General features: G+C 34.5%; 2 protein-coding genes and 2 non-coding genes across 4 annotated transcripts; 1 reads left to right on the forward strand and 3 right to left on the reverse strand.

The window, feature by feature from the left end:
- Window positions 1-8,184: 8,184 nt before the first annotated feature.
- Window positions 8,185-8,256, reverse strand: Trnae-uuc (transfer RNA glutamic acid (anticodon UUC)). The gene has a single exon. It is a non-coding gene; the product is annotated as a tRNA-Glu (tRNA).
- Window positions 8,257-9,736: 1,480 nt separating this feature from the next.
- On the reverse strand, window positions 9,737-9,808 carry Trnae-uuc (transfer RNA glutamic acid (anticodon UUC)). Its single transcript has one exon. It is a non-coding gene; the product is annotated as a tRNA-Glu (tRNA).
- A 2,835-nt stretch (window positions 9,809-12,643) lies between these two features.
- On the reverse strand, window positions 12,644-15,104 carry LOC133194747 (U6 snRNA-associated Sm-like protein LSm8). The gene is made up of 4 exons (XM_061330653.1): window positions 15,030-15,104; window positions 14,388-14,428; window positions 13,848-13,975; window positions 12,644-13,352 (listed from the first exon to the last, which is right to left on the reverse strand). Exons 1-4 carry the CDS (start codon window positions 15,058-15,060, stop codon window positions 13,262-13,264), a joined length of 291 nt encoding a protein of 96 aa, XP_061186637.1. The 5' UTR covers window positions 15,061-15,104; the 3' UTR covers window positions 12,644-13,261.
- Window positions 15,105-15,498: 394 nt separating this feature from the next.
- Window positions 15,499-24,412, forward strand: LOC133195855 (uncharacterized). The gene is made up of 5 exons (XM_061331822.1): window positions 15,499-15,613; window positions 17,662-18,575; window positions 19,518-19,675; window positions 19,924-20,172; window positions 20,760-24,412. The coding sequence occupies exons 1-5, from the start codon at window positions 15,599-15,601 to the stop codon at window positions 21,167-21,169; spliced, it is 1,746 nt and encodes a 581-aa protein (XP_061187806.1). The 5' UTR covers window positions 15,499-15,598; the 3' UTR covers window positions 21,170-24,412.
- The last annotated feature ends 1,085 nt before the right edge of the window (window positions 24,413-25,497 follow it).

Below are 25,497 nucleotides of genomic sequence, written 5' to 3' on the forward strand. Positions count from 1 at the left end.
TAAAAACTACCATACAATGCCATTATGTATTATTTGGCATTGTGTTTGTTATTGTTGAAATGCGATAAGATATATGTCTAAAGCAATCAATAAATAATAGTAAACCTTTAAGACTAAAATTGAAAGATTTTGTGTCAAAGACAGGGTTACATGCTCACATTAAATACTGGAATTGTTTTAGATTAATAGTTAAAAAAAAGTTCAAACGCTTTATCGTAAACACATTAGGTAAAATGAGAAGTAATAAAAAACAAAATGCGTTTGTGAAACACTGGTGCTCCCGTACGGCATGCAGTCTTTTGTGAAAGGTAAAGTTTCTAAAGTGCAAGTTAAACTCTAAGGTCAAGGTCAAGAGGTCAAAATGTTGTTTTCCAAAAAAAAAGGACGTATCAATGAAAATACCTGTGAAATATGAAAGCCCAAGAACCAACCGTTCAAAAGTTATACATGGCCAAGGTTATAGTTTTTAAAAAGTGGGTCAAACTCAAATTGTCAAATTCAATGATACCCAGGGAAAGGACCCGTCACATGAAATATACATGTGAAATATAAAAGCCCTAGCATCAAATGTCAAAAGTTATGGCCAAAGTTAAAGTTAATTTTTTTTCAATAGTTCAATCTCAAAGGTCAAGGTCAAAATTGTTGGTATCCTAGAGAAAGTCTTGTCAAAAGAAATATACCTTCAGCGGGTAATCGTGTTTTATAACAAATGTTTCTCGACGAATCAGTTTCAACTAATTTACATGAAAGTATAATATCAGTGAAAGTATATCAGAAATTATAACCAGGAACATTATTTATGGTTCCGGGCTACTTTATCTTCGTAATAAAGTGGAAAAGAAACAAACTCGTAACAAAAATATTTGAAAATACATAGCAATTGTAACCCGGAACGTTAATTATGACCATAATTTTGGTTCCGGGCTACTTTATCTTTGTAATAAAGTGGAAAAGAAACAACGTAACAGCAAAAGTATTTGAAAATACTCGCAGCAATTGTAACCCGGAACGTTAATTATGACCATAATTTTGGTTCCGGGCTAATTTATCTTTGTAATAAAGTGGAAAAGAAACAACCTAGTAAGAAAAATATTTGAAAATACTCTAAGCAATTGTAATCCGGTACGTTAATTATGACCATAATTTGGGTTCCGGGCTACTTTATCTTTGTAATAAAGTGGAAAAGAAACAACCTAGTAAGAAAAATATTTGAAAATACTCACAGCAATTGTAACCCGGAACGTTAATTATGACCATAATTTGGGTTCCGGGCTACTTTATCTTTGTAATAAAGTGGAAAAGAAACAACCTAGTAAGAAAAATATTTGAAAATACTCACAGCAATTGTAACCCGGAACGTTAATTCTGACAATAATTATGGTTCCGGGCTACTTTATCTTCGTTATAAAGTGGAACAGAAACAACTTAGTTACAAAAATGTTTGAAAATACTTTATTATTATCTTTTTATAAGGTAGAATACAATGAACAGGAATCAAAAATGTTTGATATTACTCTCAGAAATTGTAACCTGGAATAATAACTATTTTTAATTTGCAAATGATAAAAAAAAAAATGAATTTACAATTTTACATTTTTGCAGATGCTATAATTTAAACTCCTCATTTGGGGGGGGGGGGGGCTCAGATAATTAACTAACACTTTTTTTAAATTTTTGGAGCTGTTATAGCCTCCTCTTTTTTTTAAATTTGGGGGAGGGGGTTAAGATTTAAAAAATGGAGGGGTGTTACATTATTGCAGCTGGCCTTCTGCCTACATGTATATATTTGAATTTTTTCTCCACAAATTTTGATATTCATTAAACATAATGGTATATATAAAACGATAAAGTTTTAAAGTGTCATAAAAATCGTCATTTTCTTATTGTGTTTTATGTATAAAAAACACCAAGGAATAAAAGTTTTTCCCAAATATCTTAAGGGGTGGGTGGGTAGGGCATGCATAGAACTTACAGAAAAGTGCATTTCAAGGCCTTTTAAACATGAAAAAAAAATCATTTAAAATTTGCTAAAACCTTGATTTTACTAAAATATTTGAGCTAATTCAATTTACCTCACTGCTATTTTCACAATCAACATTGCTGGTCTTTACTTTTCATATTTCAACCTTGTTTTTTTTTTTCTTCCTACGGTCTTTAAAAAACAACAACAACATAATTTCCATTAATTACTTGTGTTTGTTTATTCTAAGGGAATAAACCATATCGTTATGTTTTCATGTTTGTTTCATTGCAGAATAAACCACATATTCCTGAAAAATCCATTGTTAATTTATCACAAATACTATATATCTATCTTCATCAGTGAATTATATTTTTTATGTTTGTTTATTTCTAATGGAATATAAATCATATTTTCATGCCAAATGATAATATCTATGAGGAATGGAAGCCATGAATTCGAGGCTCGACATTGTGGAATTTGCAACACTTGTAATATCATTTAAACAGAGAATGCATCTCTGTAAATACATATAACATTTTGTATTTAAATCTTTACTTTATCAGATTATAAAATTAAAATTTACTGATCAAATTTATCTTTAACATTGTGCTTCTTTTTAGGATTTAGTAATCTCAGTCTAGTTTATCTTCTATCCCCTTTACCCTGTAAACATGGTAAATACCGGGTCTGTGTGCATTCAAGTGAGAAATTCACACCTGACATGCACTAAATAAACAAAGGGACTTAATTTGTATGCATTAGATAAACAAAGCCTTTCATGCGACCAAATCTTATTCGGTGTGTATGTATCAGATAGCGATCTTTACTTGGGCTATTTATTCATTTATTTTTAAAAATGGCTGTACAAAAAGGGCATGACGCCTTATAAAAAGAACACTGCGCCACATGAAAATGGCATGCCGCTGCGCCATGCTTAATCCTCAAGGAAAGAAATACTTCTATGGCTCAGTGTAGAATGGCAGATAATAATTGAGAGATACCGCGATTCGAAGATTGCAGCCATGGCCGGAACCAAACTTACAGTAAAATCCGGAACCAATATTATGATTTTAAGGTTCCGGCCGGAACGCGAAGTATCCGGAACGTAAATTATGCGACACCGGAACCAAACTTACAGTAAAATCCGGAACCAATATTATGATTTTAAGGTTCCGGCCGGAACGCGAAGTATCCGGAACATAAATTATGCGACACCGGACCAGATAACTTGAAATCAAGTACAAAATTTAATCAAAAACATAAAATCTACGATTTCAGTAAGGCATATTCATTAATTTATGATGTTGATATGGAGACACTGGCGACAGCTTACATTGTTAAGACAACGTCACACCGATCTCGATGATGGAGGTACGAGGTGTGTGCCTACCGAACTTCTAAAGTGCAGTGTTTGTCAGCTGTTTGTGGCGTGATTGCATTACATTGATATTTTTCAACAGATTTTCAATTTTTTTGTGAGTAAAGTTTAATGGAAAAAAAATTATAGCATTCAGAGGTCTACGAGAAAAGTAAGGGTAAACGTTGAGAAATGCAGCTCAGACATGAAACTTATAACACGTAGTTTTCTATTCTCTATATAAAATCGATCAAGAACTGTATTAAATACTCGTTTACATTGTAAATAAAATGATTATTATTTTACTTGCGTATTTTGTACATTTTTATGAATGAAAAACATGCTATATTGCTAAGTGGAGTAAGTCTTTTTATGTAGATACTACTGCGCTGTGTGATTAGGTCACGTAATGACCTATGACCTTCAAAAAACTTCATACAGGTATGAAGATATTTGCTCTCTGCATGTTTATATAATAGAGAGATACCACAAATGTATATATTTATTAGTAATCTTTACTATTTAGGATACTTAGTAAAATATGACCATTTTAACAAGTAATTTTATCCAATCATTCACGTACGAGAAGCTTGTCTTTGTATCCCGAATTAAACAAATATCTTGTTTACCTCTGTTTGTCAATTGCTTTTAAGACAATAAAAAAGCTATATATTCACCTTGGAAACGGAACTAACACAATGTATGGAATTCTGCTCGGGTGCGATAAAACAGTGGATGAACTTCCTGTGAACTGTTCTGGCGAGATAGACATAATGAACACATTTGCTGGCGATACACGAATCACTTAATTCCCATTGTTTAAGCTGGGTTCATATTACAACGTGTGAATGCAATAAAATCAGTTGACAAATTTATCTGGAGTCCTCTTTAAACAACTCACTGGAGAGATGCCCTGATGTAGAAATGGGGAAAGCGGTTGGAGGGTTCGAATTTCACCGGAAGTTTTTTTTTTAAATTTATATTTATCATCAAACATATTAACTTAATGCTGATGAACACTTCAAACGTTCTGTTCTTTTCAGTTCGGATATTAGTTAACCCAGATATTGAGTACACCTGCCTGGTAGTTCCGTGATAGTACACCCAGGCTACTAGCAGGTGATCTCGGGTTCGAAACCCAGTTTGACCAACCCCTTTGTCCGCCCGTTACATTTAATAATTTGATATTTAGCGTGTTTCTTAGAATACTAGCAAACAGATATTTAAGTCTTCATCGACCATTGCAAAAAATACTTTGACCGATGCACGATCAAAGTTTAATCAAGACGGCAACATAGGGCTTGTCTTTGCCCTCTTTTTGTTTCTCCTGAAATAGGAATGCATCAACTCCTCTGAGCGAGGCATTATGTTCCTTATCGCATTCATAAGCCAGCAAATTGATATTGTAGATATCATTAATAGATTCTCTACGCTAGGGTCTAACAAACAAATTACATGGGAATAGAAAAATGATAAAATCAATGGGGCTAGGATGTTTTATATCCCCATGAAGTCTTCTGATCACAGTTTTGCCTGGTAATTGCACATTGTCATTGTTAGCAAAACGTAAAATAATAAACAAACTTACCCATACATGTATATGCTGAATTGAAACCCGCCTAGTTTAAAGTTTAGAGGTGTATTTTAGTCTTCGGTTTACAGATAAATTTAATATAATAATTTCAACAGATTTGATAAAGTGTAAATGTGTTATAAAACACATGGTACCACATTTTGTTTTTGAACAAGACCATTCCTGCCTAACAAGCAAAAGACCGCTTCCGTTACGTATTGAAGGCCTGCGTAAACTTATTATAGCAGAAATAAATTATGTACATCGACTCCAACACGACTGTAACATCTACTCTGTTTATGCAGCTTAACAAACAGGTATCAATTTTCCCTCAACAGCTCATAAATCAAAACAATTACCTATAACACATGTATGAAATATAAAAATAACGGACAGTTATCAAGCTCAAAAGTCCATTGGTACAGTAATACAAATTTTGAGCAGAGTAAACACAAACTTCTAAAACATTAGAGATGGGATCAGGTGCCACGGAGGAGTAAGCATCCCCTATCGACCGGTCACATCCATCGTGTTCTCCTTGTCCTGATCTGGAAAACGGAAAAATCCGTAGATAATTAACTGTGAAAATAATGGCCTAACAATATGTATGAAAAACGTTACAGCAACTGTATTTCATTTATTTCACTGCAAAAAAGGCGGATTATATAGAAAAGTAAAGCCATATCATGTAACTCACCTCTGCGGAAACTAATCAACAACAGGTTGCCTTGTCAGTTGTTCTCCCTTACCAAAAAACGTTCTTAATTAATGGTCACACTTTTGGTCTTCGGGCTGGACAGATGACCGGGACTTGAAGCCAACACGTTTAGTTTACAGAGCTGTGATTCATGACAAGACATGAATTAAAACAGAAATAGTCTTTGACGATTTATTATACTTAAAACACCGTCATTTGAACGAACAACAAAGCTATTTCAGTATAAGTGACTAGAGTTTTTAATTCTTAAGTTCAACATTTGCTCTATGTTACCTTTTTCTGATCATTAGATATAATATTTGCCATCAATTTCATGTCAGCTCAAACTGTGCAGTTTCTTGGTGCAATTTCAAAAGTAAAACAAACCTAGACAGACACCCAGAAGGGGGTCATAAGAAAATTTACCACTGCAAAGCTCTTAAAGTTGTAACTTCTGATATAGCCGATAATATAATCAAAAGAATCAATATCCTTTCTTCGTGAATGGCGGTTAATGTCAAGTTATGACCCACATCAATCAGAACTAACAAGTACATGTGAAGAACTATCGAAAGTTTGGGAGGATTACAGATTTTCATGTGTCAATTCTCGACAGAGAAGTTTTCCCTTATCAATAAAACTGAAAGTCAAAATGCGTTAAGTTTCCTTCGCTTACCCATCAATTTTTATTTAAGGAACCTTCAACAAGTCATAAAATGAAATGTTTGTTTATGAATCATGGTATGGGCTATCAGACCTGCCAATGATACTCTATAACAGGTGATGGAATAAGCTTAGCCCTGAATTAATGAATATGAATTCAGATCGAATTTACCAAACACGATCTGTCATTTCAATAACATTAATGAAATCAGTGGTCATTGCTACAATTGATTTTTTTACGCTCGTTACCACGACAATTGTAGATCGTAAAAGGAACATTGGTTTGGTCAAGAAATTAATTTGACATAGGAATAAAAATTCTCATTAGAAGTAATGACAAACCAGTATTGCTCTGCTAAATTATCTGCACACAGTATTTTTGTGACTATACAACAATGCACCAACTTGCCTTTAGAAGAATTACCTGTACAACATAGCTATCTGTTTATCTCTAATTTAAAAACAAAAGAGTTACATTTTTTTTATATGTATATCGTTTCAAATCTGTTCTGTGGAATTTTCATTAAAATTAAAATTTCAAATGTCTGTTATTGTTTTCCCCATTGAACTTGGATGGTGAAATCGCCAAAACAGCACACATTCTAGTTATAATTTTAGACTTATACCGGGTATTGCAGCTACCTTTACCAACCGATATTTTCTTATGAACAAACTTATAACTTCCCATAAAAAATAGGCTAAATGATCTATAAAAAATCCTTCTCTTTTAAGAAATAATATTAGAATATCTCAAATTCAAATCATCGTACACAACACGACTTTTAGCGCACCCGAGCCAAAAGCCAAAGACCCAAGTGAACGTTGTGACCGGTGAACTTCTTGTTCATTGATTCATTATCTTTATGATATTTTGTCTTTTTCACTTTGAACTGAAATCGAATCAAAATTATAATCTGGAATGAGTTTGATCTTCTGTAAAACGGCAATTCCATGTTGGCGATGCTGATCAATGGACTTTCTATGTTAGTTTGTATGTTTGTATGTTGTTTAACGTCCCTCTCGAGAATTTTTCACTCATATGGAGACGCCACCACTTGCCGGTGGAGAGCTGCAAATGTTGTCCTATACTCGGCACTTACGGCCATTGAGCAGTGAGATCTTTTTCGTGCCAGCACCTATTGCGACACGGGACCTCGGTTTATACGGTCTCATCGTCAGGACCGTCTCCACGTCCCACAGTGGACTTTCTGATGTGCATTAACACTTAATTATTCGATCACAAGCCTTTTTGTGCAATGAGTAACATACAGCCACTGTATATGTATTATTTTTAGCATTCTTTAACTGTGTTAGATTAACCACTCGGGGAACAATTCGATAAAAAGAGGCATAAATCAAGATATCTTGTCACAGAAACTTCCAAATATATACACATATTCCCATACTGGCCAAAGTTGAAGGGTATGGAAATCCAGAAAAAAAACTCTTACGTGAGACTCGGACAATGCCTGTTGGTAATTTATGGATCTATACTTGAAGCTTACAAAGAAGGAAGGCAGAGTTTTGTAATTTTAACAACTAATGGAATACAACTTCCACTTACGATCCATTTCAAAGATGATATCCTCCCCTGGGGCTCAGCGCAAGGGGTCAGAATCTCTATATTTGACCATTTTTACGATATATGAGACATACGGCTGTGGAAAGGATATAGCATGAAATGACTTCATTACATGTACGTTCATGTGTTGCAATCAGCATGTTATGGTAATATTTTTAGAATACGGTAAACGAATTCACGTGTTTTAGTCTTTTAAAATTTAAAAGTTTGAGTCAAAATCTAAATTTCTATTTCTCTAAAATATTTTGTAAATCTGCAAAATATGCAAAAATTATAACTTTAAGTATTATATGTATCTGGTTAAGGAGATTCTAATCGTAAAGTATTCATATCGGTTTCCAAAAATGTGTTCCGATGCCGGGAATCGAACCCGGGCCGCCTGGGTGAAAACCAGGAATCCTAACCACTAGACCACATCGGAAGTTGAAATAATGGAATTGTAATCCGAGTATTACCAATCAAACAATATTGAATAAATGAAAGGGATGTTGAAAATGAATTATAGAAGACATTATACAAAGAAATGACTGATATTATTTCAAATTTGTTCTCAAAATATTCAAATGATGATGTTTCAAATTTATAACTATAACAACATATAACTATAAAGTGGAGAGAAGAGTGTTTCATTAAAATCATGTACATGTATCATGATGGCACTAATATCAGGCACGTAAGAACTGGGGGGGGGGGGCATGGGGTTAATTTTTGTGACTGTTGTTATTATCATTGTTTATCAAGGTTTTGATTGGCAGAAAAAAATATATTCCGTGATTCATATGCTCATTGCCAAATGCATGACCTATACATGTGCAAGTTTATGTTCCAAGCGAGGTAACTCATGTAAGGACCCTCTCTACGCTGGACAGGGCACTGGTCCATCATTTGCACTGTGTACATAAATTGTCATTAATTCAAGTATTCTAAACATTAAAATTTGACCTAGATTAGTGAAGAGCAATTGAAAACTTTATTTGCCGGTGTTTTCACCATTTGAGTAAGCAAACGCAACTTTTCTTTTATCAGTACCGTTGTCTTTGAGGATTTTATTCCTTGGTAAAAAAAGGCACGTATAAAATGAACTAGATTGTTTTAATATGTACTCCATTACACTTAATAAATTTCTAAAAGTCCAAAAAAAAAAACATTGTCCTATATGTATAGAGAGGGTCCACTGGCAGCAAATGTGTAAGCAAATGCATGCAATTATGGAAGGGCAGACTTTCATGAACTGATATAGGTGGTTCCCCGAAATATTATACCCTCAGCCTTTTTATTTATAAGGCCCGTAGAACACGGGACGGCCGCCCCCGCCGCCCCCCTTTTTTCTGAGTATAGAATTTGGCTATTGTAAATTTTCCTTTAGACGCTGGTAACCGCGAAATCTGAACCGACGTTGATCACAGGTGCTTGAGGACAGGACCCCTGCCTATTCGACTTCTTCCCCCCCCCCCCCCTAAACTATCTTCAAGCACCTGTAATCAATGTCGGTTCAGATTGCAGGTCAGTAGGAAGCAATTTCAGTTTTTGGGGAACACCAATAAATTTCACTTGGGGCACTACGAAGCAAAAATTCTTTGACAGCCCAAAAGAAAAAAGTCACCGGACATACTCATTGAGGGGGTGCATCAGAGAAGAAGTTTTGTGTTTTCTATAATTGTTGGAAGACCCCCCCCCCCCGGTTCCTACGGCCATGGACCTTAGTGTCTACTGTCTAAGGCAACAACCTTTAAAGAATGATTACGATTATTAATTATACCGGTATATACATGTAATCATGAGAAACGCCAAATAAAAAGGTTAAAATTATACTCGTGGAGTATCCCATAATTCGGTGATGCACTTTTTGATGCATTTTTTTATCTTCCCATCAGGAAATAGTACTCGGTACCAAAATTGTTTTCCGATGCCGGGAATCGAACCCGGGCCGCCTGGGTGAAAACCAGGAATCCTAACCACTAGACCACATCGGAATATGCTAGGTAAAGAATAGTGCCAAAATAATTCGTTAAGAGGGATTGTTGCCTGGTGTCTGACATGCATAATGAAATGTTCAAAGTACATGTATATTGCTTAAATGTCTTAAAAGTTTTATATTTAGATTTTTAGGATGTTTAAGATCATATTTTTCTTTTCTTCTCATAATTGTAAATCTTAAAGTGACTTGGAAATCTAGCAAGGACTATATTTTTGGTGGAATGGCGGGCGGCGTATGAAAATTTCTTCTTTTCTGCTTTTCAAAATTACTACAGAGCAATGAATTTAATTGGCATATTTAAACAATAGAAGATTAAAAGAAATTTTTAAAGTGACTGAAATTAATAATTATGGACTAAAGTTTTAAATTAAATAAATCAAATATGATTTTCTAAACGGATAGCAATCTTATTATGGCCTTTGAAAGTTTCGAATCTACGAACAGATTTGAGCAAAATGTACTTAAAAAGGTTTCTTCTCTTACTAAACGGTCAAAACTTTTTTTTTCATCAATTTGTATCTTTTCATGACTACTTTTAATATTTTACCATATATAAAAATAAGAAAATTTTAAATATACGAAGCATATAAAAATAACTAATGTTACTTAAACATTCAAGAAAAAGGAGGAAATTTGGGATAGTCATATCTATTTAGTTTAATTAGGTATCTAAGTTTGGTAGTGTTTTTTAATTGTTAATGTCAGAGGAATTATCCGGACAAATATCTTCCCTATAAGTAATTTTTTTGCAGAGAGAGAGAGAGATTACATGTATGTCCAACAGCTCGTATTTTTCTAATAAATTATCAAAATCCAGTAAGTATGCACATTCAGATTGAATACATGTATCTTGAATTGAAAAGGAGATGAGCGAAAGTTCACAAAACTTACATGTGTCCCCGGGTAAACACGTAAAATCATAATACCAAATAAGCTTTTTTAGAAGCCAAGCATTCCTACCCCCGGGGGACATGATTTTAACAAAATTGAATCTATACTATCTGAAGATTCTTCTGAATTTAATAACTAATCTTGGCTCTGCTGTTCTTGGGAAGACTAAATTTTTCCAATGTATTCCTTTGTATAATTTTTTATCCCCTGCTGTGGCCCCTCTCTTCATTCTGGGGGTCATGATTTGAACAATTTTGAATTTACTTAACCTGAGGATACTTCTGTATTTCAAATATGCCCATTCAGGGCTTTGTTGTTCTTGAGAAAAGATTTTTATTGATTTTTTTCCTATACATTCCTAATGTATAACTCTGATTGCCCATTGTGGCCGCAGTCAACCCCCGGGATGTCATGATTTGAACAAGCTTCAATATACATGTACACTACCTGTAGATGCTTCTGTATTAATATGACTAATCATGGCTTTGCTGTTCTTGAGAGGAAGATTTTCAAAATTTTTTCCTACATATTTCTATGTAAAACTTTGATCACCCATTGTGGCTCCACCCTACACCCACGGGTCATGATTTGGACAAACTTGAATCTACACTACCTAAGAATACTTCCATATAAATATGACTAATCATGGCTTTGCTATAATTGAGAAGATTTTTAAAGATTTGTTAAACTTTGATCATCCAGTGTAGCCACATCCTACCCCAGGAAACATGATTTGAACAAACTTGAATCTTCACTACCGAAGAATGCTACAGGTCTATAAATTTGACCAATCAAGCTTTGCTGTTCTTATGAAGAGGATCTTTAAAGAATTTTCTTTTCATATGAAAAACTTTGAACACCCATTGTGGCCCCACTCTACCCCTCAGGGTCATGATTTGAACAAACTTGAATACTCTACATGAGGATGCTTCCACATAAGTTTCATATTTTCTGGCCAAGTGGTTCTTGAGAAGATTTTTAAAAGATTCATAATTATCTCCCCTTGTCCCTTCATTCGAGCAAACTTGAATTCCCTTTACCCAAGGATACTTTGTAGCAAATTTGGTTAAAATTGGATCAGTGGTTCTTGAGAAAAAGTCAAAAATGTGAAAAGCTTACAGACGGATGCCGAGAAATATGATCAGAAAAGCTCACTTGAGCCTTCTGCTCAGGTGAGCTTAAAAGTAGGGACGGGGCCTTTCAGTGAACATTTTTATACTAGAAAATGTTCAGAAAAAAATTGAGGGGGGGGGGGGCACCCCTTGATACCATGTGCCTGTTTGTCCAGAGTCTCTGTTTCACAACACAGTGAGAATATTTAACGCATATATAACATTATATTTATCGTAACAAACTGCCTTTTTTTCAACAAAGATCCTGCATCAAATACCTTTTGTATTTCTTACAAAAGTAGGTTACTGTCTGGATAATATTCACTCTCCTGCTTTAGATGCATAATCTAAATAAAGGTCCAACAGAGCAGAATTTTTCAGCAAATTGTTCATGAGGTATTCAGCATCAACAGAGGGGGCACTATGTTAATAAAAACAATCTTGGAAGGAAGGTGGATTCAGTGCCCAGAGACACACATCTTATTACATGTACTGGACAGGATTGCAAGAATTTTTAATCCTTTTCGTATTCTTAAGTCAAAACTTTTACTCCCTTCCTATCTGGACCCCTTTAACTCTTGAGGCAGTTTGGCTTCCTAAATCATTTTATAGTTTTAATTAAAAATAAAATAACGGGAAATCCTTAAATGAGCCTTTAAATTACAATTAATGACTGTCCCGACTGTACAAACATCAAAAGTTTTTAATCTTAGCTGCCTCCCCCCCCCCCCCCCCCAAGAAAAACCAAAAAAAACACCTCCACTCTCACAGAAACCCAGCACTCACAAATGAAATTGTTTTGCTTCGTCTAAAGAACAAACATTGGCTAAATCAGACATGTAGCTAGCTACTGCTTAGTCTCAAACATGTCAATTATTTTATTTCCATAGAATATTAAAAGAACATACAACTTTTAATACAATCCCAGTGCTAACGAACACCTGGGTCTCACTTGTTCTTCACTTATACATATAATAATGTACACAACTGATACAACTATTAAACAATTTATAAAATGTACAATCAAACATACATACATGTATTATAAAAAATCTTGACGTCCTAACATGGATCTGAGCTAATTCATTTTGTTTTAACAGAAAATGGGTCAAATTTATATTTTGAAATACACAAACAATACACAAACAATTTGTGATAGATAAATTATCAATGTTGTTGTCATGTATATAAATAAAAGTACTCAGCTTCTAGACTACCATTTTATAAAATCTAAATATCTAACTCATTCAAAAGAAGGATTTCTCCCTAGTGTCCCTTGTATACAGTAAAAAAATTTTTGAAACTGGAAAATGCTCATCACTGATTATAATAAAAAAAAATAAAGATGAAGATGATGAATTTAACTGATGATGAAATCAGAATCCTTCCCATTGCAAAGACTGATGTATGGTAAGAAAGAAAATGATTTTTAAAATGATGTGTGATTAATGCGTTACAGCATTAAGTGGTTCTGCCTTGATGCTGTTGAAGTCTAATCCATTGTCTGTGTCATCATCAATTTCCCCTATAACAGCTCTATGAAGAGAAAAAGGAAATACATTGCATACCTAGGATTCTCTCTCTTTTTTCCTACATGTACTACAGTGTATCATTACAATTAAATACAAGTTAAATATATTTAAAGAAGAATCATATACTCTTAGAAAACAACTTATCCTTGTTACAATGTAAACTTAGAAAATGGATAAATCCTTAAAAAATATTTAAACAAAATTGTATGTTTTTCTTGTAATTTTAAGCCATCTCTCTTGATTTTGACCTTAGCACTTATGACGAACATCACGGTTGTACTCACATATAATATTCCCTTCTACTTCCACAAAAGTGCAAGGCCTTATTGGCATTATTGCAATGGTTGGTAAAAAAAAAAATGTACTTACACATTATCTCCCCTGATGATGTATAATCCCAGTAAAACTTGTTCCTCCCCCTGTGATGTACTTACACATTATCTCCCCTGATGATGTATAATCCCACTACAACTTGTTCCACTCCCTGTGATGTACTTACACATTATCTCCCCTGATGATGTATAATCCCAGTATGACTTGCTCCACTCCCTGTGATGTACTGTAAACTCTTTCATGGCTCTCATCAAGAATTAAGTTTATGGTCTGATCAAAACCCTTCAAGGTTCCCTATAAAGAAACAGAGAATTTTAGACCAGATCTACATGGCAGGACCAACCTCTTCCATTCCTGTGCACATGGAATAAATTTGGAAAATTTGAAGCAGAAAAAGCATACACTGAATGTTTTCATGCATGTAAAATTGTATATAATAATGAAAATTCTGATGAAGTTGAATCAGAGGTGGCCTTATTTTTTACTTAATTTTATGAACACAAGTTTTCTACTTATCAAAGTGATACAGTCTTTTATGGACTGGATTTGTTTGTAACAGGAAAAAAGAAAAATGCAACGGACCAGACCGGGATTCAAACTAAGGTTGCCAGAATCTCCAGTCAGGAGCTCTACCATCTGAGCTGATCGAATGTGTCTGTTCACCACAGGTTAATTAATGCAATAAACAGAAGGTATTTATACCTACCACAATTATTCTTCCATCAGCTGTTACTATGGAAACAGTTCCTAGATGATTGGTTAAGGGCATAATTCAAAATTATTACTTTCAATACTAAGCCTAAGCAAAGTTCTACAAACACATTAGTGCTTTGTATTATTCACCCTATTTGTACTTCACTTCAGTTTTGATTTGTATGAAAACTTTCATTTTTAAATTTTATACATGCATGAAGCTACGAGTTTGTATGCATTTTTGTTACTTGGAAACAATCTACCACACGTTGGTTCTCATAATGTCTGTACACAAAACTATTAGGGCCTAATTTATTCTCACCATTGGCATTGAGTATATGTACATGGTTAACTTCCAAAAGTAAATCAAACATGACATGTGTCGTGTCAATCATAGTTATATCGACACAAGCATATACACAGCTAACAGCAAAAAACAAATGGCACTCTTGTTGATTTTGTACATGTATACCTTTTGCCAGAAGTGGCTAAGCCTAAGGCCTAGCAGCAGTGAAAACTGAAACATGTGAAAAAGGATACATATTATGATACATCCCTAATTATTAAAAGCCCGTATTAACCATGGCTTATTAGAAACATGGGGATTTAGCAATACCTAAGACATATTACTTAATCAAACAAATAAGAAGGATACGGTTGACATAAGACTCCAGTGCCGATGCCATACTCGAAACGCTTTCAAAACGACTGCAAATATACGAGTTATCTTCTCTTTGATTGAAGAGGGAGAAGTAAGTGTAGTCTCGTTCAACCAGACGCTCGGCTGTCTCCGTAAATCTCCGACGAGCTCGTCGGAGATTTACGGAGACAGCCGAGCGTCTGGTTGAACGAGACTAAAGTAAGTGTTGATCGATCTGGACGAAAATCAGAATTACTACTGGCATTGACGTAAAAGAAAATACTTTTCAATTGCATAAAAATATTATTTTAAATTTTCAATATGAAAGAATATAGTCAATTCATACACATATGAGACTATAATTATAAAATAATCGGAAAAGATTATTAATAATAACATACCCTTCCATGCACATGCGCGAAAAAGAGAAAAATGTCTGCGCCCTTGAAAATGTGATTGCATACTGATTCATACTCAGAGTTCAGTTGATATTGACTGTTAAAAGGGGACAACATGGCAGCGTTGTTCTTTAAGCAGACATCTTGTTTACTGAATGCAGTCAGTGAAAATCTGAAACGTGTAATATGCTGTTCAGAAAGGTAAATATCTCGGGCAACGGTAGTGACAAATAGGCCTATAAATGAAATATTCTGCAGCTGACAGGTCTGGTACAATCACTAGATTTATCTACGTAGCTTGAATTACCTACATAGCTTTATTTACTTACCTGAAGTAGCTTTATTTAGCTACTAAATCAAACTTATTTCTTAAATTAGCATTTTTCCCAGAAAGTGCAGAACTTTGATGCCGTGATAATCTTCAACTTTGATCTCATCTGAAAACAATTCATGAAAAAATCACTTTTGGATTAGTTAGAATAATCTAACGTTAACTGTGTCTCGGGACAAGCCCTCACCATTTTTTGTATTTTTAAAATAAAAAGCAAAATTGTGAAAAGTTGCCTTGAAATAGCTAAATAAAGCTACCTGAGGTAGGTAAATAAAGCTACAGTAAGTAATTTTAGCTAAGTAGCGAAATGTACTGATTGTACTGGACCTGGCTGACAAACAATCCACCACAGGGTCTTCAGGCATTACAATCTGTCATTCTGAACAAAATCAGATGTATAGTGTAGACCTTATAATATAAATAAGGAAGAAGGAATCTAACAAGTCGCTATCAATTTGTCAATGCATCTCTTCATACTTTTAAAACTTTTATTTGTTTTTGTTTGTTTTGTTTTTGTGTTTTCTTTAAAGGGTAGACTTTACTTTACCGGTCCTCAGATCTGCAAGATTCGCCACTCATCGCACTGTGACATTAGATTTACGTCACTCAACTGATAAGAGTTAGTCTTACACATTTTTCGACATTTTAGTCGTTGACAATTATTTTTTGTCTCCTTTTCACTGAATACACATTATTTATTAATTTTTTCAGAGAACAAGGTTAAAAACTTTGTTCAAAAAACAAACTTTTAACCGAAGAATTTAATTTTGGGGGGCAAAAAGGCTTTAAACCTCATACTTTTTATTTTTTGATCACTCAGGCGATCACATATATATTGAAGTCACCTTTGGCGACACTATATTTTAGCTGTTTTTTTGGGGACCAGTAAAGGAAAGTTGTTCCTTTACATATAGGCCTAAATATTTTGTCAGCCTATCTTAATTAAAAAAAAAATCTGTCTTAAATTGCCTTCTCCTGACCCAGGTAAAAAAAAAAAAATTGGGTAAGAACTTAGAAGGTAGCTTAAAAAAATACTGACCCAGGTAAAAAAATATTGGGTAAGAAGGAAGCTTAAAAAAAATGCAAATAATAAAATATCAGATAAAAATACAGTTGAACTTTGGTATCTCGAACAATATCTTGAATACCAGAATACTTATTCTTTTAAGTACTTTACCATGGATATCTTGAATACTGTAGATTCCTAAATATACGCGAGGACTTAATTATTGCGTAATTACGCGAAAAGAATTACTCGCGAAATAAAATTACTCGCTTTAATTTTTGTGGTACTGAAATCCATATAAATATCTTCATCAAGCCTCCACTCGCGAATTATACGTCTCGCGATTTGTCGTCTAAGGGCCATTTCGCGATATTAAGTACTCGCGTAAAATAAGGAATCTACAGTACTCAGATATCTCAAAGTTTTTTCTCAGTCCTAGGGAGTTCGAGATAACGAGATTTAACTGTAGTCATCGATTGGAAGAGAAAATTTCTAAATGAATTGAAAAAATAGTCATTTCTAGGTGGATTAAAAAAGTTTTTGAGGCTACATGTAGCCACTTTTTAGTCAGTTGGTTAGGAAAAGGAAAACAGATGGCCTTGAAAAAAAGGCAAATGTTACCCCTTATTTTCATAAATTGTTTACTTAATTTTGTTAAAACTTTGAAAAAAAATTGAATTTCAGAGAATCTGGTTGCTGTTGTTAACCCCTACCTACACCATTTTTTTTCCCATGCAAATATTTCATTCATTACCTTGAAATTTTCATGCACATGTCATCCATTACACTCTATTTTAGGGTAACTTTTTAAAATTTAATTGCTTCTGCTCATTCTCACACTATTTGAATGACTGTTGACAGTCCATCTCGAGATATCAGATCCATTTTAGATGGACATTCTTTATGTTTCAGCTCCAGACTTTAGCTAAAGAACACACTTATCTACTATACAGAAAAAAAACTATGACATCCAAAAGAAAACAGTTCAAAATTCCAACTGTTGATGAAATAAAAGAGAATCCTAGTGCTTCATCAGTAAGCACATTCAGCAAATTTCAACAAATGAAGAAAGAAGGCAAAGTGGCTGATGCATGTGACCTTGATAAATCCTTAAGAGCTGACAAGAAACCTGAATCAAGCTTAGTTCAACCAAAACCTGCAACATCTGTGATCCAAAGAAGGAAGGAGTTGCCACTGAGTTCAAAGTCCCTGATCCAGAGTGGGAAAGAGTTGCCACAGAGTTCAAAATCTCTAATCCAGAGTGGGAAAGAGGTGCCACAGAGTTCTTCAGTACCAAGCTCCTTAAAATCCGTGATTGAGAGTGGTCTACCTTCTACATCCACAGCTGCCACAGAAACAGGCATACCAACAGCTGTTAAATCTTTGAATTCTAATAGTATCATTGTGAATTCCAGACAAAGAGGAAATCCAATACTCAAATTTATCCGCAGCATTCCCTATGAGTTTGGAGACATAATTCCTGACTATGAAATGGGAAAAACAGCTTGTGCCTTGTTTCTGAGTCTTCGTTATCACCAACTTAATCCAAACTACATTCATGAACGCTTAAAGCAATTACGCAGATACTATGAGCTTAGAGTGCTACTGGTGCAGGTCGATATCAAAGAACCCCATCATCTTGTGAAAGAATTAGCAAAAATTTGTATCTTGGCAGACTGTACCCTGATTTTAGCATTCTCACCGGAAGAGGCAGGGCGCTATTTGGAAACATACAAAGTTTACGAGCACAAACCACCTGAGGCTATCATGGAGAAAACGGAGAAGGACTACATGTCAAAGGTCACAGAGTGTTTGACCTCTGTGAGGTCAGTTAACAAGACAGATGCTATGACATTGTTGAACACATTTCACACAATGGAAGGTGTATTGAAGGCAACCCAAGAGGACCTGAGCTTCTGTCCTGGATTCGGACCACAAAAAGCCAAGAGAGCATTTGATCTGTTCAATGAACCATTCCTAAAATCCAAGAAAAAGAAATGAAAGCAATAAATTTATATGTATATTTATAAAGCAATTTTCCAATGATTTGCATTGTACATGATAAGTCATGATGTGTATAATATACATTGCTAATTGCATTGATTATATTAGTGTCATGTAAAAATGTTCGATTATTTGGTATCATTGCACTTGCATTTCTGTATTTATACATGCAAATACTAAATAAACATAAGTTTTAAAATAATATTTGTTTGTGTGTCAATTGGCTTTTATTGAAACAAATTAAAGTGGCCCACTTTTTTGTTTTGTATTGTTTTGTTTTTTGTAGCTGAAGCATTGTTTACAAAAAGAAAAAAAAAATACAGTATATGATTATAATTTTCATTTGGATAAAAAATGCTGAGTGATAGGTTTACTATTTTTTTGAATTGTTTATTTCTTTGTTTTCTTTTCTTGTTTCTTTCTTTCCTCTCTTTCTTTTCTTTTCTTTTCTTTTTTTTTTTTTTTTTTTTAAACTGAAATTGAAGGTAGATAATGTAAGGAATGTGTTTCAACTACGGTATATCTGACAATCAGTTAATTTGATTTAGATATTTAAGTTGTGATAAATGAATGGTGTAAAGATATAATTTTTATGTGAAGTGTTGAAGTTCACCTGAAATTTGTACAACATTTGCATCAGTTGTTTGCATGGCAAAAGGATAACAGAAAGAGATTAACAAAGAAAAATGTGCCTACATTCATGAAATTATAAATGACCTTATTAATTTTTCAAAAGATTTATATTTTCTTGATTTTAATTGTAGATCATTTAGACTTTACACATACAGACCTAGGAGAAGGTTTAAGACATTGAGAAGACCACATTATTATGTCCCTATGGGGCGCCCCATCCTCCCACCTGATGGAAAGTATACCATTGAACCACTACCATTTATTCGCAGTGGTGGAAGAGATCTCAATGGTAATTGTTACAAATTAATTGGAAATGTCTACATGCTAATAATACAACTGATACAGATTAAAATAGATCATCCACTAGCACCTGCATGTGGTGTTAATGTCTCCCAATTGATTCATTGGTCATGAAAATGTTCTGAGTATGATCTTGATTTCTGAAGAATGGCCTGTGTGCAAAGTTTATATAGAGAGTTCCCTCCCTTGTCAGGCAAGAGTAATATATATGTTAATTCAATAGATGAATTTTTACAGGAAAAACTGTAAATGCGAAAATAGGAGGAGGACCTAAGGTAAACTGGTACATGAGGGATAACAGCTACCCCGACACAAAGGGAGATAAACCACTGGAGGAGAGGGTGCTGCGTATCCTCCCAGACCCAGTCAGGACAGCGCACCTGGCCCTTGTCGGAAGTGGAAATAATAAACGTTACATCATTGCCACCCAAAACATGAAAGAGGGGGATCTTGTAAAAGTCAGCAAGGAAATTCCTACCATCTCAGGTACCAAGATACTTTAAATTAACTGGAGAATTGGCATTCAATGTACATTACTGATCTTGAGGGGAAAAAAAAAACCCTTGCATCCAGATCTTCCAAAATCAATGGATGATCTCAGTGAATATATTTTTCTGTTTCATTAAAATTTAATTTGGAAAGGAAAACTTAGCTTACAATACAGGGCTGTAATTGGTGACTAATTTAGTCGCCATTGTGCTTAAAAATTATGATTGGTGCCTAAAATTTTTCTATAAGTCGCCAAATTGGCGACCATTTTAAATTTACTTGGTGTTCATCAAATAACCGAACTATAAACATTTGCAATTTTTATTTTATAAAGAGCAGAAAAGAAGTTAAATAATTAGCAATGGACATATCTCTATATATTGACTAATATCAGTTTTAAAAGTGATGCCTAAGAAAAATTTACCTGGCGACTAAATTTTTTTGATAAGGAGCCAGTCACATAGAGGCCTGCAATAAGCCTGTGACCTTTCTTTCTCCACAAGAATAAAAAAAATAAATGTTTGATGTCATTGAATAAATTTTTCTGTTGGATAAAAAGTGCTTTTAATATTTGCCTTTTTTAGTGAGAGCCATGGAAGGAAATTCACATCCACTAGGTGCCCTTCCTATGGGAACAATTGTTCACAACATAGAAAAGATACCTGGTCAAGGTGGGATGATTTGTAGAGCTGGGGGATCAAGTGCACTACTACTTAGAAAAGTTGGTGATAGTGTTGTGTTGAGAATGCCGTCAAAGCATGAGATAGTACTTGATCCTAAATGTATGGCAACAGTGGGACAAGTGTCCAATGCTGGCCATGATGACATTCCGTGGAAGGGGGTGGGGGAAAAAATGCGATCCGGATACAAGCCGCGGACAGGATGGAGACACAGGAAAACTGGATATCATGGGAGGAAGATAAAGCCAAAAAAGACTTTTACTGTCAAGCCTATAGTTCCAGATTATGAAACTTTCAAAATGTCTGGGGTCTGATTCGTGAAAAGCCATTATAGACTGTATTCATTATGAATGAAAGCTTGTTTGTAGGTTTTGTTGAAAGTGATAAATATGATACATATAAATAATTATTGTATGCTTAATAATACAGTTAAACTTTGGTATCTCGAATACAGATATTCAAATACCATGGATATCTCGAAGTGATTGGGAAGTATTTCATAAGGATTTTACCCTTGATATCTCAAAGTTTTTTATTGGTCCCATCGAGTTCGAAATAACAAGGTTTGACTATATGTGGACCTTTTCATAAAAAATCTAACGACTAAGATGAAAATCTTTTCAATTCTCCAATTAACATCTAAGCTTTAGTATAATAGATTACATTGTATACAATACATGTATTTTAGAAAAAAATATCTATAATAAACAAAGAATTACAGACTTGTCAAATTTTTATCGTAGTTGTAAGATTTTTGTGAAAAGGGCCACTGGTCATCATGTTATCTTGGTTAACTAATCAACATGCCTTATGTTTGTAACAGGAAAGGAGAAAATGGCTGGACCGGGAATGGAACCCGGGACCCCTGCATCACTAGTCAGGGGCTCTACCGACTGAGCTGTCCATGGCCCAAACCATTTCATGTGTGTACCACTATAGATGCAAATTTAGGAAACCAGATCTTTCAGCTTACTGCAATAGGATACTAATGGGAAAGACTGGCATACTGTTTGCTGGTTTTGATAAAGCATGTTTACAAATTCAGTGTTTATTTAAGATTTTGACTAAGTAATGACATAATAATACAATGTTGATGTGTTTACAATTATATCAATATATATTCAGGCCCGTAGTACGCGGGAGGGGGGTCACTTCTTTGAAGTAGTTTTACTGTCGGTGTAAAGTGTCATTTTGAGCCGAAAACTCCTGAGCCTTTCTGATCAAAGTTTGTCCATTGTTGCTGTTGTTAGCTTTTACATTTTAGACTACATTGTATTTTTAAAGAACCAACTGGTCAATTTCAATCAAATTTGCCACAAAGCACCCTTTGGTGAATGGGATTTAAGTTTGTTGAAGGGGAAACAAGAGGTGTGTGGGCAACAATGCTCACCTGAGTCACCCTGGCCCTGCTGTTTTGGAGATTTCTAAAAAAATATCCCCCTTTATGGGAAGATGATTTTGGGTATGTGTGTAATTTTTTTGAGTCAGATTATTTACTTTCATGCAAGTCAGGAGAGATCATTAATTTTCTTCAGCGCAGAAAATATCTTGAAGAAAAGGAAATGAAAACTGCTGAACTCCAAAACTCTATTTGGGATGGGATGGATGGGGTAGTATTCAGGAACAGATTATTTTCTTGCCAGTTGAGGACAAATTAATATCCCCCCCCCCCTCTCTGAATCAAAGGCTTGTCCTCTCATTCCCACGAACAATTTGACTCAATACTGTGACCCCACCTAAGCCCCTTTACAATGGATTATGATTAAACTGAACTTTAATCCACACAACATGGGCTTGCCTCAGTATCAGCGTGGACCCATCCTATCCCATGGGCCAGAATCTGAAAACATTTGAATCTGTAGCCGCTGGGTATGTTTGCTTATTAATTTCACTCGTCATGAATCTGCTGTTCTTGAGAAGATTCTAAATTTCCCCCCCCATATATTCCTATGTAAAAATTTGATCCCTTATTGTGGTCCCATCATATGCCCGGAGGCCTTGATTTGAATAAAAATCTACACTACCTGAAGATGCTTGCTTATAAATATCACTTGTCATGACTGCTGTTCTATTAAGATTTTCAAAGATACGTATTTTCTATTTATTCCAATAAAAAACTGTTGCATTAATGGGGCCCCATTTTACCCCGCGGACCATGATTTGAACAAGCCTGAATTTGCACCACTGGATGATGCGTGCGTATTTCTATCGCTTATCATCTCGGCTATTCTTGAGAAGGAGATCTTAAAACACTTTTTTCACTATATTTATATGTAAAACTTTATTGCAGCCCCATCAAACCCCATAAGGTCATGATTGACATGATTGAACAGACTTGAATCCACACTTTGTCAGAAAGCTTTCAGATAAGTTTCAATTTTTCCTGATCCAGTGTATCTTTTGAAGATTTTTCAAGACATCCAACCTATTTTTGCTTTTTCTTGATTATATCCCGTTCCAGTGGGACGTGCTCCTTTATTTGAACAAATTTGAATCCCCTTCTGCAAGGATTCTTTTCACCAAGTTTGGTTGAAACTGGTTCAGTGGATCTGGAGAAGTAAAAAAAAAAATGTGAAAAGTGTACGACGATGACAATAGCAACAACGACGACAAAAAACGGACAAATTCCGATCAGAAAAAAAATCAGTTGAACGTTTGGTTCAGGTGAGTTAATCTAAAGTTTCTTCAGAGTTGCATGTATCTTTCCTCAGAAATTACGTGAGAGGAATTCCTTATAATTTTAATGCCATCTTAACTATTTAAAATAATACACAACTTTCTCAAACCCTCTCAGAGGAGGCACAGAACATCCTTGGAGATTGAAGGGGATTCAAAATTGTTTATTGAAAAAGGTGAAGCTAACGAATAGTGATCGATTTAAAAAATCTATCAACAATTCTGTGAAGAGGGCATAAAACACGGATCTCGTTATTCCAAAGGTGGGATCAGGTGCCTACATGAAGGGCAGTGCCCCCTTACAAAGAGAAATGATTATAACAAAAGAAAAATAGGAGGGGTCTTTTTTTTTTCTTTTTTTCTTTTTTTAAAAAAATCATTATTATCCTAATGTTGAATATATTCCTTTTATCCAATTCATTGCCCATTGGTGTAGTGTGTTGCCACAATAGAGGATTATAAAAAAAAAGATGGTTGTGCCAAGGTGTTTCTAAGGTGAGTGCTGTTACACTTAATTCACTTGTTAATTTTACTTAATATTGCCATGGTAACTGCTTAAAGTGAGCAAACAATTTGTCAAACATCATTATAACTGTTTATGTACTAAAATGTGTTTTGGCCAGAATGACTAGGATGATTCATTTTAAATTCATTTCAAAGTACAGGTAGATGTATGTAATTATATGGTAATTGGGGTAATTTATTTTTTAGTTACACTGTAATGAGAACAAAAATTACCTTAAAATCAAAATCTTTTGTACTTCATTATATGTTAATAACGTCTGGTGATGGATTAAAATGCTGTTTTTCTGTGATGACGCACATAGCTTATATTTATACATCATTTAGTACAGTAATTAAAATAAAGTTTTCCCCTATGATTACGAGTTCTCATTTCTTCACATCGCAGAATTCACCAGATTTCTGTATATGCATACGATCTAGAGAAATTATATTCATGTACTTTTAATATCGAGTTATCCGTAGAAATTTGTGTTGACATGTTTGCTCCCACCTTCAGAGAAAGTAATTAATATGCTTGGATTAACCAATCAGCATAATCGGTAAAGGAAACAATATTGCTTAAGCATATTTAGTAAACCCATTCCCTCTCACATTGGTCTCTCCGGGTCTTTAAACATTTAATGTACAAAGATAAGGAATTTTTATCTCGTTTTCAGCTGAAAGCTCAAGTGAGCTTTTCTTATCACATTTTGTCTGTAGTCCGTCTGTCTGTCTAGCTGTCTGTGCGTTCGTCCGTCTGTAAACTTTTCACATTTTCGACTTCTTCTCCAGAACCACAGGGCCAATTTCATTCAAACTTGCCACAAAGCATCCTTGGGTGAAGGGGATTCAAGTTTGTTCAAATGAAGGGCCACGCCCTCATTCAGGGGAAATAATTCAGAAATAGTGAAAATTTGGTGGCATATTTTAAAAATCTTCTTCTCAAGAACCACTGGCCCAAAAAAGTTGAAACTTATAGGGAACCTTTGTTACATAGTGTAAATTCAAGTTTGTTCAAATCATGACCCCGGGGGTAGGGTGGGGCCATAATGAGGGATCAAAGTTTTATATAGGAATATATAGGAAAAAATCTTCAAAAATCTTCTCAAGAACAGCAAAACCTTGTTTAGTCATATTGATATGTAAGCATCCTCAGGTAGTGTAGATTCAAGTTTGTTCAAATCAAGACCCCTGGGGTTAAAATGGGGTCACAAGGAATATATAGGGAAATTTTTTTAAAAAAATCTTCTTCTCAAGAACAGGAAAGCCTTGTTTAGTCATATTGACATGGAAGCATCCTCAGGTAGTATAGATTCAAGTTTGTTCAAATCATGACCCCTGGGTTAGGGTGGGGCCACAAGGGGGGATCAAAGTTTTACATAGGAATATATAAGGAAAAATCTTTTTCTCAAGAACAGCAAAGCCATGTTAAGTCATATTGATATAGAAGCATTCTCAGGTA

This window comes from Saccostrea echinata, unplaced genomic scaffold (genome assembly GCF_033153115.1).
Source record: "Saccostrea echinata isolate AGI-Se365-2 ecotype Australia unplaced genomic scaffold, CSIRO_AGI_Sech_v1 ptg000029l, whole genome shotgun sequence".
Lineage (NCBI taxonomy): Eukaryota > Metazoa > Mollusca > Bivalvia > Ostreida > Ostreidae > Saccostrea > Saccostrea echinata.

What these genes read in the sequence shown, in the direction of transcription:
- LOC133194747 (XM_061330653.1), bottom strand. Translation starts at nt 15,060, where the DNA reads ATGGCATCGGCACTGGAGTCTTATGTCAACC. An exon ending in ACTGGAGTCTTATGTCAACC is followed by an intron (nt 14,429 to 15,029) that starts GTATCCTTCTTA and finishes CCAATCATCTAG; the next exon opens with GAACTGTTTCCATAGTAACA. An exon ending in CTGATGGAAGAATAATTGTG is followed by an intron (nt 13,976 to 14,387) that starts GTAGGTATAAAT and finishes GTTTCTTTATAG; the next exon opens with GGAACCTTGAAGGGTTTTGA.
- LOC133195855 (XM_061331822.1), top strand. An exon ending in GAGTGTTTGACCTCTGTGAG is followed by an intron (nt 18,576 to 19,517) that starts GTCAGTTAACAA and finishes TTTTAATTGTAG; the next exon opens with ATCATTTAGACTTTACACAT. An exon ending in TGGTGGAAGAGATCTCAATG is followed by an intron (nt 19,676 to 19,923) that starts GTAATTGTTACA and finishes GAATTTTTACAG; the next exon opens with GAAAAACTGTAAATGCGAAA.